The sequence below is a fragment of the Barbus barbus genome, assembly GCF_936440315.1.
Source record: "Barbus barbus genome assembly, chromosome: 38".
Lineage (NCBI taxonomy): Eukaryota > Metazoa > Chordata > Actinopteri > Cypriniformes > Cyprinidae > Barbus > Barbus barbus.
This window is the reverse complement of record NC_136716.1, coordinates 20,188,001-20,204,884: the sequence shown is the minus strand read 5'-3', so window position 1 is coordinate 20,204,884 and position 16,884 is coordinate 20,188,001. Positions and strand designations below refer to the sequence as shown.

The following is a 16,884-nucleotide window of genomic DNA, read 5'->3' as shown; positions in this document are numbered from 1 at the left end:
GCACAAGAGGCTAAAAAGTTGATTCAGTGGTGGAGAAAGTTATTATATTGTGATGAATGATTACCAAGACAGACTTATTTCTTTGGAATATTGTGCACGGATGAATTGTTCACGATATTAACGTGTATTAAGAAAGTAAATAATTTTGATTTCATGTTGACTAAGTGCTGTATGCCTATGGTGTACTTCGTCATAAACTGTGATTCATCACGATTTAAATATTAGTGGTTTGCTGTCATTGTGTTTGTGAACATCCACTGCCTTCCCTATAATCGCACAGAATGTTTTGCACTTAATATTTTCCCAAAGTTTTTGCTATGCTTACATGTCAGTCACGGTGTGTATTCGTGGACATATTGTTTCACTATTTTAGAGCTTATACTTACAAAATGATATCTGATGTTTACATCCTATTAAAGTATTTATTATCATTGCTACTGCTTCTGTATCTTGTGCACCCCAAAGGTTAAAGATCATTTTGCATGCAGGTTCTCTAAAAAGAAACCTCTGATTAACCTGAACCCAATTTTCTGTCACTGTAGGAGATTTTAACCAGATCCCCATCTGTATCAGGCCTGTTGGTATGTCCCCCATGTATCCGTTACTTGGCAACACAGCTCTTAATTTAGAACTTTCTTTAATCCACATAATAGGTCAAGCTAGTTTTCACTGGGGAAAAAAGATGTGATCAGAGCACTAGTCTCATCTGCTTGTGTTAAATGGGAAATAATAAATATGCTTCTCTCTTGTGAACTGATTCATTAAAACATGGCTTACATTGATTACTCAGCCTCGGGTTATCTTGCTAGGTTACTACTCAGCAACCGGTTCATCTCTGTGGAAACTCAGATGTTCTACCTTGCTCTTCGAACGACAGCCAGAAGAAAACAGCTAGTCATGTTGTGCACTCAGTGTCATTCGCAGTGGTCATTATCATTTTGTTTACAGATTTTAGCTTGCTGTTTGTTGAAATGAAGAGCCAAAACTGTTGATACTGATTACAGCCAACATATTCTTCTAATATCCTGCCCCCAACATGATCAAGGTCTGCGGCATACTGTGTTTATTACTTCTTTGCCAGTAACGTGTGGGAGTGAGAAAAGCTTTGTGTCGCTGTCACTGTAGATTAAACGCACACAATTCATGTCAGTTTCTCAGCTGCTGTAATCAACAGGATTGTAACCAACATAGATATTGAGGGGGACACTTCTGCCCTAATATTCAGATTAATAATCAGCCAATGAGGGGGATCATTTATTTTCAAATTATTACATTTGGTAACTCACAAAAAATATGAAACATATGTGTTTATAGTCTTGCAATATGTTTTCCTGTTGTTGTTTTTTCCAGACCCCAAATTTCTGTTTTGTGTTACAGCAGTTTTTGTTTTTTTTTCACAAAGATGAAATACAGTGTTATTTTAATATAATTGAGGTACTGTTACATTTAATATTAATATTTAAAAAAATTGTTCTATATTTAGCATTTTAATTTGAATGTTTTAGCAATTTCGTTGTTCGTTTTTTTTACATTTAAATATAGTGCTTATTCATTTTTATTTCAGTTTTAGTACAAGTTAAACTAAAATCAAATGAGAAATGTTGCCCTGGCAACTAGCTGAAATTAGAAAAAAAGTTTTTTATATTTTATTTTAGTTAATAGTCGTTTTAATTTAAGTACTGAGTAATATTAGTTAACTACATGTACTTACTATTAGGTTAGGGTTACTTGCATGTAATTATGCATAATTTATTGTTACTATAATAGTAAGTACATGTAACGTGTAACAAGGACACGTTTTGTTTACTATAATAACTGTAACTACTATAATACCTTGAATTCTTACCAACAAATTTCAAATTTATTCTGTCAAGAGTTGTTTTCTGAGATATTAAGATTTATTAGTGCAGGGGTATTTAGGTAAAGATTTCAAAACAAGTGAGGAAAAAAAGCATATGGAGTCATATTTTCAGTTCAAAATTTTATTTCCCAAAGGAAACGTATTTCTCATCTTATAAGGGGCCAACATAAATGTGAAAAGCAATTAATCTTATTTAAGCAAGATTTCGTTGTTATATAAACTTTATCAAGCCACAAATAATCTGTCATAATTCATCAAACGGAAAAGTATCATTTTAAAAGTCTAATAACAGGTCATTGCTGAAAACATGTTGAATTTGTTGATTTTGTGCTGTGGCAGAAGTTCAGAGCTCCTTCAGTATAGGTCAGAACATTAGTCAGAAAAATAAATTCAAGGCAAATTACTTATTTTGCCTGTGGGCCGACTGGATCGATGCTGGGGGTTCGATTTGTGAAGGGGTGCCACTGGCCCTGGATACTGGGACTGTCTGTGTGGAAGGGTTTACGAATGCGGATGATGTCCAGTCCTGACTGGTTGGACAGCTTGGTTATAAGTTCTGCAATTTCCTGTGATGTTTTGTTGGTGACTGTCTCTTCCTTCACATTACCATTCACTGCACGAATCCAGTAACAACAGTGAGTGCACAGGTATTTTTACATTTTATAATTCCAAATTGTAAACGTTTAGTAAATACTGCAGGAAACAACAAGGTCAGACTTACAATATTCCCCTACTATCTTTGGAATTCTGCAGGACTGAGGGGAGATGTAAACCACAGTTCCTGGGTTCTTCTTGGCAAAGTCGACTACACCTTCTTCAATGAAATCCCTGGAGGAACATAATTAGAATTAAGTGATTTACAATAAGCAAAACACAAACAACGCACAATGTCAAATGATCTCACTGAAACATGGTACTTAATCTACCCTTCACTACATTTAACATTAACTGCATTAAATATCATCCTAAACCCCAGCAAAATAAAAAGTTTTTTCTTAGCAAAATAATTTATTTAAAAATAATAAATACTACCCGAATTCCAGAAATTTAAATTTGAATAAAATAAAAACTAAAAGACTTTCAAATCACATGAGCCAATATTTTATTCACTATAGAACATAACAAATGTTTAAATGGAGAAGTTTTACACTTTTATCCTCTAAATGAGCTCATTTCAAATTTGATGCCTGCTACAGGTCTAAAAAAAAGTTGTCACGGTGGCAACAAAGGGCTGAAAAATCAAGACATTTTGAAAAGATTCAGCTGGGAGAACATCTAGCAACTAATTATGTTAATTGCCATCAGGTCTGTAACATAAAAGGGATGTTTTAGAGAGGCAGAGTCCCTCAGAAATAAAGGCAGAGGCTCTCTAATCTGTGAAAGAGTACGTAAAAAGATTGTGGAATACTTTAAAAATAACGTTCCTCAACGTCAAATTGCAAAGGCTTTGCAAATCTCATCATCTACAGTGCATTACATCATCAAAAGATTCAGAGAAACTGGAGAAATCTCTGTGCGTAAGGGACAAGGCCACAGACCTTTGTTGAATGCCCATGGTCTTCGGGCCCAGGAATACTTCCAGAAACCACTGTAGGTAAACACAATCCACCGTGCCATCTGCAGATTCCAACTTAAACTCTATCATGCAAAAAGGAAGCCATATGTGAACATGGTCCAGAAGCGCCGTCGTGTCCTTTGGGACAAGGCTCATTTAAAATGGACTGTTTCAAAGTGGAAAAGTGTTCTATGGTCAGACGAGTCCAAATTTGATATTCTTGTTGGAAATCGCAGACACCGTGTCCTCTGGGCTAAAGAGGAGGGAGACCTTCCAGCGTGTCATCAGCGTTCAGTTCAAAAGCCAGCATCTCTGATGGTGTGGGGTTGTATAAGTGCATACGGTATGGGCAGCTGTCATGTTTTGGAAGGCACTATGAATGCTGGAAGGTAAATAAAGGATTTAGAGCAACATATGCTCCCCTCTAGATGACGTCTATTTCAGCAGGACAATACAAAACCACACACTGCAGCTATTACAACAGCATGGCTTCGTAGTAGAAGAGTCCGGGTGCTGAATTGGCCTGCCTGCAGTCCAGATCTTTCACCTATAGAGAACATTTGGTGCATCATTAAAAGAAAAATATGTCAAAGACGACCACAAACTCTTCAGCAGCTGGAAACCTATATCAGGCAAGAATGGGACCAAATTCCAACACCAAAACTCCAGAAACTCATAACCATGATGCCCAGACATCTTCAAACTGTCCTGAAAAGAAGAGGAGATGCTACACCATGGTAAACATGCCCCCGTCCCAACTATTGTGAGACCTGTAGCAGCCATCGAATTTGAAATGAGCTCATTTTGTGCATAAAATTGTAAAATTTCTCAGTTTAAACATTTGTTATGCTATCTATGTTCTATTGTGAATAAAATATTGGCTCATGTGATTTGAAACCTTTTTAGTTTTAATTTTATTCAAATTTAAAAAACGTCCCAACAAATCCCATATTTTAGTCATATTTTACTATTTAGTTTTACATAATCTGTTACATTATCTCGGACATACTAACAAAATACTAATAAAATGCAACAAATAATAATAAATTATTAGTGGATCTCCATGCACAGTAAATATTCTATGTGTACAGTGTTTTATTATACATGATCAGCACAGATGATGTAAACCCATACCTGACTCCCAAAGAGCCCTGGCCTTTCTTCGAGAAGATCAGAGAGATTCGCTTCAGCTGACAAACATAGCGCCCCACTCCGTTTTGAAGAACGCTTTGCAAAAAACGACTCGGTGTTCCTCGAGCAGTCATGTTCACCTCTTCAGAGATCCTACATTCACTCTTTGACTGCTGTCAGTATTGGTTAGAGTGATATCGCGCGCTTTGAATCATTGGATGTAGAGGACAGTGGTCAGAACACATGTGTAATGTCATGTACGTTACAAATTGTCGTCCGGGTGGAAATAAAAGCTACGCTTTAGAAGTAACGGCAAGACAGTTTTGTAACAATCAGAAAGTTCCCAATAACATTATTACATGAAATTTAAACATAAGGCAGCTTAATTATTTATAAAGATATTCTTATTACGATTTGAGGCTACATAGTCTAATTATCTTTGTCTTGACTGACTAAGAGTTTCGTGTTTCACACGGAAGTATTTTGGAGCGCGGACCTCATGTTCAGTAGGACTTGCAGACACATGATAACAGTTTTGCGCGCTTCTTACAGATTAGTAAGTTTATGTATACAGTATGTAATTTCAAATATATGTTTCTTATACATTTCATTATTTTTACAGATACACGTTCATTATAGTTGAGTATGTTAAGGGTCATGCATAGACAGTGTACAGTTATTTTTTTGGTGACGCTTTATAATAACTTTTATTAATGAATCCGTAGTAAGTATTATAATACATCAGTAGTTCATGCACAATCTTATATGAAAGTATATAAATAGCATTTATTATAAATGATTAAAATTACTAATGATTATATAATGTATTAATAATTGGTTATGCTATTAAAGGTAGGTAAGGTTTCTGCTGTTACGCATTTTCATGTCCCCATCATAAATATCTCATGTCATTTACAATTTTAAATAACGAAATAATTTTTGAAACCATAATATAACAGAAAACGTAGCAGGTAAATAATTTTCAACGTAGCAGGTAAATAATTTTCAATATGTGAACCTGGACCTCAAAACCAGTCTTAAATGTCAATTTTGTTAAGTTGATTTACACATCATCTGAAAGCTGAATAAATAAGCTTTCCATTGATGTATGGTTTGTTAGCATTAGACAATATTTGGTTATATAAGATACAACTCTTTGAAAATCTCGATCTGAGGGAGCAAAAAAATTTTAATATTGAGAAAATCGCCTTTAAAGTTGTCCAAATGAAGTTCTTAGCAATGCATATTACTAATCAAAAATGAAGTTTTGATATATTTACGGTAAGAAATTTACAAAATATCTTCATGGAACATGATCTTTACTTAATATCCTAATGAATTTTGGCAGAAAAGAAAAATTTATAATTTTGACCCAAATAATGTCTTTTTGGCTATTGTTACAAATATACCCCAGCGACTTAAGACTGGTCTTGTGGTCCAGGGTCACATATTGCAATGCAATACCAGTGATGAGTGAGAGATGTACCAATAAATGTTCCTAAAAAAGTCTAATTTATCATATTTGATACATTTTAACATGCTTTAAAAAAAAAAAAAAAAAAAAGATTATTGATAATGATTAATTATTGATCCAGTAAGTGTTCATCCTGTAATATTACTAACAATATAAAATGTATTCTTATTTTCACATTAAAGATCATGATATGGGGGAATCATGACCTGAAGGGGAACATTTTTAGAATTATACTTTTACTTGATAAAAAGTAACAACAGATTTTCTGCAAAGTTTTGATCACGTTGATAGTTTAGAGGCTATAGACAATTACATGTCAAATGTGATGCAGTTGGTTTAAGGGGGTTTGGCTTAACTTACTGTATGTTTATGTTAACAGTGTGTTTACTTTTAAAAGTTAAAAAGATTGATCATAACACAAATGACCCATGTTTATGACAAGTTCTGTTCCAGTCACATTTTTAAACTGCATATTGTAATTGTGCAAATTTTCTGTGATCATTGCAGGTCTGATGTTCTGAATTAACAGCAAATGTGGAGGAGCAGGTTTCTCAGGGGGGCAGGCTGTCTCTTGCAGGGGACAGGCTGTATTCCTTCTAAACCCTCTCATCTTCCTCCCTGGAGATATCTATCATTTTACCAGCCCTGCCTCAATCCAGTTCTACAGCATTCTTTTAGGGCGCCAACTTGGTATTGTTTTGCAAACCAATTAAGACCTGCTGTTGCTTTATATTTCTGCAGAACATTAAGAAAAGATGCAAAGTCTATCATCGATTTCCCTGCCCAGCCCCTCACAGTGACTGATATCAAGCAGTATCTTCGTTCCAAAGATATCCCTTTCCACGATGGCTACAGCTGCTTGCATGCTCCTAGTATTTTTATGGAACCAGCACCCGAAGGGTCTGGAAAAGAGAATTACTCCCTGTTCATTGATAAAACCACCGGACAGTTTCTGTGTAAGGAGACTTTAGTGGAGGGGAGCTGGGAGGACCTCCAGGATTGCATTGAGGTGATGTTGAATGAGAATCAGACCTACATCAGTCCTAACGTGCTGCTGGGGTTTCCTGAGAGCATGGAGGAGCAAGAAGAAAGAGAGATGGAGATGAAGGAGGTGCAAAGAATATGGAGCAGCTGTGTGCCGTTTTCCGACTTACTGGATGAGGAAGTGCAGCTCATTAAAACCATGTTTCAGATTGGTAAACTCACCAACGCCACACTGAAGAAATTTGGGGTCAGGTTCTTCAAGCCCACCAAGAGTTTGGTGTTCCCCTGGTTTAGTGGACATGACTCGGGCCTCCGGGGTGTTAAGCTGCTTTCCGCTGCCACAAAAGGTGACGGACAGGTGGTCTACACTGAAGCCACGGTTCCAAAAATCTCCAGCTACCACAACCTCTTCGGCCTGCCTTTGATAGGACGGAAGGACGGTGAGGTTGTGCTCACGGGACGTGAGATAGACAGCATGGCAGTGAGTCAGGCTACCAGTCTTCCGTCTTTAGCCTTGCCACGGGGTGTAAGCTGTCTGCCTCCGATCCTTCTGCCTTATCTGGAGCAATTCAAGAAAGTCACACTGTGGCTGGGGGGAGATATGCGCTCCTGGGAAGCCTCAAAAATATTCTCCAGGAAACTTGGACTGAAGCGCTGTTCTCTTATCCGGCCAGGGGACTTTCAGCCATGCCCCAGTGAGGCACTGGCCCAGGGCAGGAACTTGGCGCGAATTGTCAAAGCTTCAATCCCTGCTGCCCACAAGTCCATTGTGTCCTTCAAGCAGCTCAGGGAGGATGTGTATGGGGAACTGGCTAATGTGGAGCAAGTGGCTGGTATACAGTGGTCTCGATTCCCTGAGCTTAATCGTATCCTTAAAGGTCATCGTAAGGGGGAGCTGACAGTTTTTACAGGTACAGACAACACAGCTATATAGAGCAGAACTTTGCGTTATGAAAACGTTTTCTGTACTTTACTGTGCAAAAAAAAAATATATATATAGTATAGCATTGTTTTTGTTAATTGCATTATGTAATATACTGAATCAAAATATAAATAGAAAATAATATTTAAATAGTAGTATAATAGATATTAAATAGAACAGAGTAGAATATTAATATTTTTTGTCATGCATGTGTTTGTAAATACAGGTCCAACAGGCAGTGGAAAGACCACCTTCATCAGCGAGTTTGCCCTAGATCTGTGCATGCAGGGTGTCAACACATTATGGGGCAGCTTTGAAATCAACAATGTGCGTCTGGCCAAAATTATGCTAACCCAGTTTGCCAAGCAAAGGCTGGAGGAGAACCTGGATCAATATGACACCTGGGCTGACAAGTTTGAGGACCTGCCACTCTACTTTATGACCTTCCATGGACAGCAGAACATCAAGTAAATCATTGCCATTCCTTTTATAAACTCTAATACATTTTTTTATTGTAAAATTTATATTGCATTGCAAGTCTTATGACACTTTTACATTTTCCTTATGCAGATGACCAAATTTTCTCATGATCTTTAAATATGAACTGCACTTTTGCACCCTGCACAGGACTGTTTTGGATACCATGCAGCATGCCGTTTACCTGTATGACATCAGTCATGTGATCATTGACAACCTGCAGTTTATGATGGGCCAAGAGAACCTGTCTGTGGACAAGTAAGGGAACAATTTTAATATGCTATTTGTTTAACATAGTTTCTATAGTCCTGAAAAACTTGGAAGTATTGGGGATTTTTAAGACTGTGATTTCCTGGCTTTAAAATTAAAAATCTTGAATAGTCATGGGAATTCTGTAGTCAATAATCATTTTTCTTGTAATTCTCAGTTATTATTCTTTGTGAGTCAGATTTCTGTAAAATGATTTCTTTAAAAGTTATCTCATCTATATATATATATATATATAGAGAGAGAGAGAGATATGTTTTACAATTATTGTTATTATTACATTATTATTGTGTTTTTTTTCCCCCTCAGGTTTGCAGTACAAGACCACATCATAGGAGCCTTCAGGAAGTTTGCCACAAACAGCTGCTGTCATGTGACTTTAATTATCCACCCTCGGAAAGAAGAGGATGATAAAGAACTGCAGACAGCATCCATCTTTGGCACAGCCAAGGTTGGTAGATACAGGCTGTGTCCACGTTTATTCCTCAGCTGTTAACTTGAGATACAAATTTGCACATGTACATGCTTAGTTTCTATCTATAAGAAAATCGAATGTATCTGTCTATAAAAAGTCTATAATGCATCATTTCCCCATATCAGGCCAGTCAGGAGGCAGATAATGTGCTCATCCTTCAGGAGAAGAAGTTGGTGACGTGTCCTGGCCGTAGGTCCCTTCAGGTGGCCAAGAACCGCTTTGATGGGGATGTGGGGATCTTTCCTTTAGAATTTAATAAAGCCTCGCTTACCTTCTCTGCTCCTGTGAAGGGAAAGCAGAAGCTTCGTAAGGTGAAAGTGGACAAGAATAACAGCACAGAGGAAATAGAGGAGACGGACCTCAAAGAAAAAAGTGAGAAAGCTCCCAAGCCTGCAAAAGCCAAGACCTCAAAGACAGTTAATACCACAGATGGAGACGTAAATGATCAGTAGCTCAGGGAATTCATTATTTGTATGAATTCAAATAAAACGATTAATACATGAAAATGTAATGTTATGGTGTTTGCTGCATTTTTGCTACTGAGGAATGTTCATGTTAAGTATTTTAAGGTTTTCTTGTTGATAGTTGTATGCAAATCCACTTATGTTTAATATGCACTTAAATCCAACTTATTATTTTTTACTGTATCAGTTATGAACTAGTATTTGATGATTTAAAGAAGGTTTAAATACAGGACATTAAAGCTGCATTTGTAGAGATCCTGCCATACATTTCATCAATGTAACTACATTTTATGGATTATGTCCAAAAATTAAATGTGATTTGTTTCTGTTTGATTGTCATTGTTACTTTAGGAGAAAAGTGTCAAATACGCTATTTAAAGGAGGCTGTGAAAAGTGTTAATAAATTGTTTTGTAGGATTTGTATCTTCTGCTTATCTAAATGATCTCTGTGTATTTTGAATTGACAGTTGAATCAATTTTATGTTTTTAAACTATTGAATTTGTCTGCGTTAATATACTTTATATACTAAAGTCGAATGAATAGCAATTACACTTAAACCCTGATCACACACAGCACGGAAATAAAGTCCATAGATCCAAATAATATAGGCCCGGTTTCACAGATGGGGCTTAGAGTTAGTCAGGATTAGATCAAAGATCAATTAGGACATTTAAGCAATTTTTAAACGTGCTTAGAAAAAAAAAACATTACTGGTGTGCATCTTGAGACAAAACAAAGGCATATTTTAAGATCAGTCAGTCCAAGTTTCTTTCAGTTGAAACAGCTCAAACTTACATTTTAGTCTAGGACTAGGTTTAAGCCTTGTCTGTGAAACTGGGGTTTAATCTAGCACTTACAATTTACTCTGGGTTTGTATTTCCCACAGGAACATTAGATGCAATTTAGCCACCCAAAATGGATAAATATTTTTTTTTTTTAAATGTGTGTGTGTACAGTACAGAAAATCGTTATTAATTATTTAAAAAGTATTTTATTTATAAATATTAGTGACAATGCTATTATATCAGTTTAATATGAAAGTTTAATGCAATTAAATGCTTTATTCATAAATGTATATTATGAAAACTACTGCATGTCTTTAAAACGTAGTTTTCCTAATATACTGATGCTTTACAACAACTTTCTCAGACAATTTACTATTTCAAACAATGTTGTTGTTGTTTTAAGATTTATAGCCTAAAATCTTTTATTTTATTTTTTTATTAGTGTCTATGCACTTGTTATAATTCGATCTGTAAAACGAGTTTATAATGGCATTTCATTGATATTTGCCTGTTTGTTACATAGTTACCAGACTTGAGCAGGACCTTGACACACTGCAGGGTGATGAGAAACGTGTCATGTGACTTTTGCACCAATCAGGACTCTTGTATATGTAGGAAGTATCTGAGCCTGAATTACTGGTTTCTGTTCCTTTACACAAACCCTATGGATTAAAGCAATTTTATTCAACTTTTTTTATTATTGACCGCTATAAATGAGTTGCTCGGTGATTTAAGATGCATGTCTGCAGCTACTGGAAATCTGTAAAACACTTGCACAAGACACAATGGCCAGCATTTGTCCAGTTAAAAGTGTTGCAGATTTAGTTTCTGAAGCTCGTCGTGTGTACCGGGAAACGTTTGACGGGGATGATGCAAATGTTGCAGTTTGCGCCCCAGGACGTGTGAATTTAATCGGAGAGCACACAGATTATAATGAAGGATTTGTCCTCCCAATGGTAATGACACTTTTTTGACATCCCGTTAGTCGACAAGTGTTGGTAAGATATATATAAAAAAAAGTTTAAATATGTTGTAAAATATGTAATATATTTTTTGTGTGAGACATTCTTTTGACGTGAAGTAGCGAACGATTCATTCGTTTGAATCGAATCTTAGAAATGAATCAGTTGAAACGATTCACAAAACAGATCTCTTCACAAATATAGTCATTTAATTGAAAACGGTGATTTTATTTTATTTTTTAGATTTGTTTAAAGTGTTTGATATGGTAGAACATTCGTTTCTTTTCCAGACACTCAGTCATTTTGGTTTTGGGCCAACATTTATAAATATCATCAAAATGCTTTACAGTTCATTGGCTCTTCCCAAGGGAACTTGACCAAGATTTCAGGTGAACAGAGCAGAGGCATAAGACATGGCTGTGGGAGTTCACCTCTGTTATTTATTATGTTTGCGGAACTGCTAGCCATTCTAGTTAAAAGTGAGAATATCGCTGGAATTCATTTATTAATTAATACACCAATTTATTATTAGTCAGCTTGCTTACCATACAACCCTGTTTGTAAAAGATCATATGCAAATCCCATTAGCACTTCATTCTGTAGAGTGTTTTGCCAAAGCATCAGGATCACAGCTAAGTACTTTGAAATGTGAATTGAAGCTCCCTTTGACCTCATTATATAATGTTTCAATTAAGAAAGAGCTGAAATATTTGTATCACAATTTCAAAAGATGTAGAGAGAATTGAAATATTAAATATTGACATAAAAATGTAGATCAATTATGAACTCTTGGTAACAGAGGGATATCACAATTTTCAGGAGAATATTCTTATCGAAACTTGAAAGCCTTTCTAGATTAATTTACCCAGGATTTTCGTTGCCAATTTCTTCCAGAAAGATAAAAGCAATTAATAAACTTAATTTTGATTTCATCTGGAGGAAGAAGTACCACTATATAAGGAAAAATGATCTAATAAGAGAATATGAGGATGGTGGGTTAAAGGCAAAAGATTTTGATATTATGAATGGAGTACTTAAACTTAAATGGCTTCAGTCTTTTATTAGAAATGAGCATTCATACTGGTTTGAATCCACCTTACCTGCACTAATGCAAAGTGACCCAGTTTTACGTCAGTTTTATGACATCAGGTTTCTTTGTCAATATGCAAAATACTATCCTGCAGAGCGGATATCTGAACAATGTGTAAACGGTAGTGTAAACGTAGCCAACACACTCCCATCTCTCCTTATAAATGGGAATTAATGATAGGAACAAACTATTTTTCTTCTCAAATCAAAACACACTGCAATTATGCACTGACAATCTGTGTTATAATGTTTGAATGATTGCAGGCCTTGCCGATGGTGACCGTTATAGTGGGCAGCAAAACTTCTGGCCAGAAGTGCTGTGTTGTAACTCTGACTGAAGCTGCTGATGAGCCCAGGGTGGTGGACTTTGATCTCCCAAATGAACTGACCCCACTTTTAAGAGGGCAGCCAAACTGGGCCAATTATGTAAAGGGAGTTGTACAGCACTACAGAGGTAATTTTTGCTATCATTTTTGCCTATATTGCAAAAAAGGGAGGTAATGAGGAAGTGTACATTTAGTCTGCCTCTAGCACGAAATGTGACCCTAGGGACCCATGCTGAGAACTTATCTTTGGACTAACTTTTTAATGCAGTGTTTCTGAAAACCATATTTGCAAAACTTAGTTGCTGAGCACGTTCACTGTTGTCTTACTCTAAAAGTGAATATAGCTTGAATATATACTTCAAATGGAGTACATATTAATCTCATGCATCATAGCTTTCACAAATGGCCATGTCTTTGCACAGCACATCCCATCCCTGGCTTCAGAGCTGTAATAGCCAGTAGTGTGCCACTAGGAGGCGGACTCTCCAGCTCCGCTTCACTGGAAGTGGCTGTGTACACCTTCTTGCAGCAGTTGTGTCCTGGTAAGAACTTTGTCTTTCACAATCATTTTAAAAAGTTTTGGTCTATTAGTGGGACCAGAGATGACAAAAAAATTACCGAAGTAAAAATCCCATAAATTTTTTCCATGCAGCATTTGCTTTAATGGCAACATGTAAAGCATTCAGAACAGAACTACCATGCGCTTTGAGGTTGTTATTTGATGGGTTGTGCTTCTAATTCTACAAGCTTTGCAACTTCCAAAAATTGTGTTGAATTTCCTGTAAAGAACTACACTGCCCATATTACTAGAAGTTGCTGTCACCATGGAAACCTATTCTTTTTTCTCTTTCTCTTCTTCTTCTTCTTCATTTTTTTCCCCCTTAATACTTTTTTTAAAGGTTATAATGTTGTGATCCATTTCAGAGCAGGTTTATTTGGTTCATGGCTAAATATGTTTTTGAAATCCTTACAGAGAAAATGAATGGGAAAAGTACTTACAGAACAGCAATAAAGAGTTCTATAACTGCATAATCCAAACAAATAATCCATTGCGTACTTATTTAGTAATCTCTTAAACATATGTTGAATAATTTAGATTTTTGTAATTTATTTTGTAATTTATTTTTGTATTATTGTTTGGATTTTTTATTTTATTAAAATAAAGCAATGTAAAATAAAACATTTATTATTTAAAAAAATATTATATACACTACTGTTCAAATATTTGAGATCATTAAGTTGTTTTTTTTTAAAGAAATTAATACTTTTACTGAGCAAGGATACATTGAATCGATCAAAAGTGACAGTAAAGGGTCATAATGTTGCAAGATGTTTATTTCAATTAAATGTTGTTCTTTTGAACTTTATATTATCAAAGAATTCTTTAAAAATATATAACAGTTTCCACACAAATATGAAGCAGCACAACAGTTTTTCAACACTGATAAAAATAAGAAATCAGCATATCAGCATATTAGAATGATTTCTGAAGGATGACACTGAAAACTGATGGCTAAAATTTCAGCTTTTCCATCACAGAAATACATTTGAAAGCATATTAAAATAGAAAACAGTTATTTAAAATTTTGCAACTTTCTGTAAATTTATAATTTCACAATATTACTGTTTCACTACATTTTTTATCAAGTAAATGCAGCCTTGGTGACCAAAAAATACTTCTTTCAAAAACATTTGAAAAAAATCTTACCAACGTTAATCTTTTGAACAGTGCATAAAGATGTGTAAAGAGGTTAATAGTTCATGGGCTTCATGTTTTCTGGCCCTCCACAGATGATGGGGATCAGGTAGCGAAGGCAGTGGCCTGTCAGCAGGCTGAACACACTCATGCTGCTGTGCCCTGTGGCATCATGGACCAGTTTGTGTCCGTTATGGGTAAAGATGGCCACGCTTTGCTCATTGACTGCAGGTAAGTAGATTTGCCAATTCAAACTCTTCTGTCAGATTAGAAATCAGTTATACTAATTTGTATATGCAAATATAATATATCAAAACAGCTATTAATAAAATTAAATGTAATCTTTTCAGGTCTTTGGAGGCCACTGATGTCCCTTTGGCTGACCCTGGACTTGTAATCCTGATCACAAATTCCAACGTTAGACATTCTCTCACAGGAAGCGAGTATCCCACCAGACGAAAACAATGTGAGGAGGCTGCAGCTGCTTTGGGCAAGAAAAGTCTAAGAGAGGCTACTTTACAAGATTTAGAGGGTAAGGTGAAAAGAAAGATTTTGAACCGACACCATGTCTTTAATCAAGGTCATTTCATAATAAAAAAGTAAAAATCTGAATTTAGCTGCCAAGGATCGATTGGATGGTGTGACATACCATCGGGCACGTCATGTAATCGAGGAGATTGAGCGCACAGCTCAAGCTGCCAAGGCACTGAAGAGAGGGGATTACAAAGAGTTTGGGAGGCTGATGGTGGAGAGCCACAATTCTCTTAGGTAAACATCTATAATCGAAGCAAGATTATCATGTTGGAAGACTTACAGAAGTCAACTCCTTTTAAACATCCCAGGATTAGAAGTGCTTTTCAGTGTCTGAAATGTTGTTTGCTTAACCCATTTATTAAATAGGTGGGGTTAACTGTCAGTTAAATGGCTTTTAATTATGCATTCTTTGACTGGGGTTAATATTGTTTGTTTTAGGGATAATTACGAGGTCAGCTGTCCAGAATTGGATGAGCTGGTGGCGGCAGCACTGGAGGTGGATGGAGTGTTCGGGAGTCGGATGACAGGGGGAGGGTTCGGTGGATGCACAGTTACTTTGCTTCAGGCTCATGTCACGGAGAGAGCAGTCAAACACATTCAGGTTTTCACAAGTTTAAGATGCTCTGTGTATCGATGTTGGACAATTTCATCTAAAGAAATGTTTCAATAAGTATTCTGGGTGTTTTAGAAATATGATTATTTCTTCAGAATTTGTAACTCAGTACCTGCTCTTGTCTTTTTTTCTCATATTGTCTATGAATTAAGCTAACACAGGAGTTCATGCCAAGATATTAATACTTTTCTGTTTCTCTACAGGAGAAATATCATGGATCTCCAACTTTCTTCATAACTACCCCATCAGAAGGAGCTCATGCTCTCAGTCTATGATTTTTAACTAGTGCTAAACCGGTGATTTTTTTTTTTTTTCAAATAACTTGAAATTTACTGTGATCTACATTTTTATCAGAATATATGTATAAATACATATATAAAAAGCAGTCATTGCTTTCTGTGCAATTTTGCATTTAGAATCCCAATTCCCACAATGATTATGATATTCAAAGAGTTGTTTGCTTTTATTGACTTAATTGATAGCGATAATGATGTTTATATACAATAAGCGTAAGTATAGAATACACATAGCAAGTACATAAATGTGTGTGTACTTAATAATATAAAAATGTTTTGGAGAATGTTTTGTGCTTGCATACAGTGTACAGTAAGCATAGGTATAGCTTAAGCTTAGCAAATACATATAAGTGTGTGTACTTAATATAAATAATGAAATTTCCACAATAAACATATTGAAATTTCAAAATGTTTTGCATTGTAAAGATGAAGAATGTGTAATAACATGAATCATTTTTAATTATTTTATTTAAGCTGTATTGTAATTACATTTATTCTCAGTGGTGACTTATTTATTTACATATTTTTAAGGCAGTATATATATAATTCTACTCAGCTGTTTTCTACATATTAATAATTATAAATGTTTTTTGAGCAGCAAATCAGAATATTAGAATGATTTCTGAAGGATCATGAGACTGGAGTAGTGATGCTAAAAATTCAGCTGTGAAATCACAGGAATAAATTACATTTTCAAACATATTCAAATAGAAAACATTTATTTTAAATAGTAAAAATATTTAGGAATTTTACTGCTTTTGCTGCCCTTATGAAAATTAACCATGGTTTATTATAGTAAAAGTTTTTTTTTTTTTTGGCATATTGATTACCATTTGTATAAGCAGGGTTTAAATTGGGCCGGGGCCGTCTGGGGCTGAGCCCCGGCACATAGACTCCAGGGCTAGACATTAACGCTTCATTAATGCCAGAAAAAGTTTCAAAGCCCATGCATAAACATCTGATGAATCTGCC

At 35.6% G+C, this 16,884-nt stretch overlaps 3 protein-coding genes across 4 annotated transcripts; 2 read left to right on the top strand and 1 right to left on the bottom strand.

Moving 5' to 3' along the window:
• Positions 1 to 1,242: 1,242 nt before the first annotated feature.
• LOC306857996 (large ribosomal subunit protein mL43-like) lies at positions 1,243 to 4,825 on the bottom strand. The gene is made up of 3 exons (XM_079398329.1): positions 4,551 to 4,825; positions 2,583 to 2,689; positions 1,243 to 2,474 (listed from the first exon to the last, which is right to left on the bottom strand). The coding sequence occupies exons 1-3, from the start codon at positions 4,679 to 4,681 to the stop codon at positions 2,266 to 2,268; spliced, it is 447 nt and encodes a 148-aa protein (XP_079254455.1). The 5' UTR covers positions 4,682 to 4,825; the 3' UTR covers positions 1,243 to 2,265.
• Positions 4,826 to 5,017: 192 nt separating this feature from the next.
• On the top strand, positions 5,018 to 10,047 carry LOC306857627 (twinkle mtDNA helicase-like). The gene is made up of 6 exons (XM_079397653.1): positions 5,018 to 5,103; positions 6,529 to 7,916; positions 8,154 to 8,394; positions 8,555 to 8,662; positions 8,981 to 9,122; positions 9,272 to 10,047. The coding sequence occupies exons 2-6, from the start codon at positions 6,554 to 6,556 to the stop codon at positions 9,596 to 9,598; spliced, it is 2,181 nt and encodes a 726-aa protein (XP_079253779.1). The 5' UTR covers positions 5,018 to 5,103; positions 6,529 to 6,553; the 3' UTR covers positions 9,599 to 10,047.
• A 945-nt stretch (positions 10,048 to 10,992) lies between these two features.
• On the top strand, positions 10,993 to 16,607 carry LOC306857525 (galactokinase-like). Of its 2 annotated transcripts, none has more exons than XM_079397507.1 (8): positions 10,993 to 11,394; positions 12,712 to 12,901; positions 13,196 to 13,315; positions 14,565 to 14,700; positions 14,820 to 15,001; positions 15,087 to 15,237; positions 15,442 to 15,604; positions 15,820 to 16,317. In XM_079397507.1, exons 2-8 carry the CDS (start codon positions 12,721 to 12,723, stop codon positions 15,889 to 15,891), a joined length of 1,005 nt encoding a protein of 334 aa, XP_079253633.1. In that variant the 5' UTR covers positions 10,993 to 11,394; positions 12,712 to 12,720; the 3' UTR covers positions 15,892 to 16,317. The 2 variants fall into 2 exon arrangements, with proteins under 2 accessions (XP_079253633.1, XP_079253632.1); XM_079397506.1 differs by having other exon boundaries at positions 10,995 to 11,352; positions 15,820 to 16,607.
• The last annotated feature ends 277 nt before the right edge of the window (positions 16,608 to 16,884 follow it).

Excerpts from the sequence above, each read along its gene's own strand:
- LOC306857996 (XM_079398329.1), bottom strand. The coding sequence starts at position 4,681 with ATGACTGCTCGAGGAACACCGAGTCGTTTTTTGCAAAGCGTTCTTCAA. Across the intron at positions 2,690-4,550 it reads CAGGGCTCTTTGGGAGTCAG|GGATTTCATTGAAGAAGGTG; the intron begins GTATGGGTTTAC and ends ATGTTCCTCCAG. Across the intron at positions 2,475-2,582 it reads AAAGATAGTAGGGGAATATT|TGAATGGTAATGTGAAGGAA; the intron begins GTAAGTCTGACC and ends GGATTCGTGCAG.
- LOC306857627 (XM_079397653.1), top strand. The coding sequence starts at position 6,554 with ATGTGGAGGAGCAGGTTTCTCAGGGGGGCAGGCTGTCTCTTGCAGGGG. Across the intron at positions 7,917-8,153 it reads GGAGCTGACAGTTTTTACAG|GTCCAACAGGCAGTGGAAAG; the intron begins GTACAGACAACA and ends TTGTAAATACAG. Across the intron at positions 8,663-8,980 it reads GAGAACCTGTCTGTGGACAA|GTTTGCAGTACAAGACCACA; the intron begins GTAAGGGAACAA and ends TTTCCCCCTCAG.
- LOC306857525 (XM_079397506.1), top strand. The coding sequence starts at position 11,182 with ATGGCCAGCATTTGTCCAGTTAAAAGTGTTGCAGATTTAGTTTCTGAA. Across the intron at positions 14,701-14,819 it reads GCTTTGCTCATTGACTGCAG|GTCTTTGGAGGCCACTGATG; the intron begins GTAAGTAGATTT and ends TAATCTTTTCAG. Across the intron at positions 15,605-15,819 it reads GAGCAGTCAAACACATTCAG|GAGAAATATCATGGATCTCC; the intron begins GTTTTCACAAGT and ends GTTTCTCTACAG.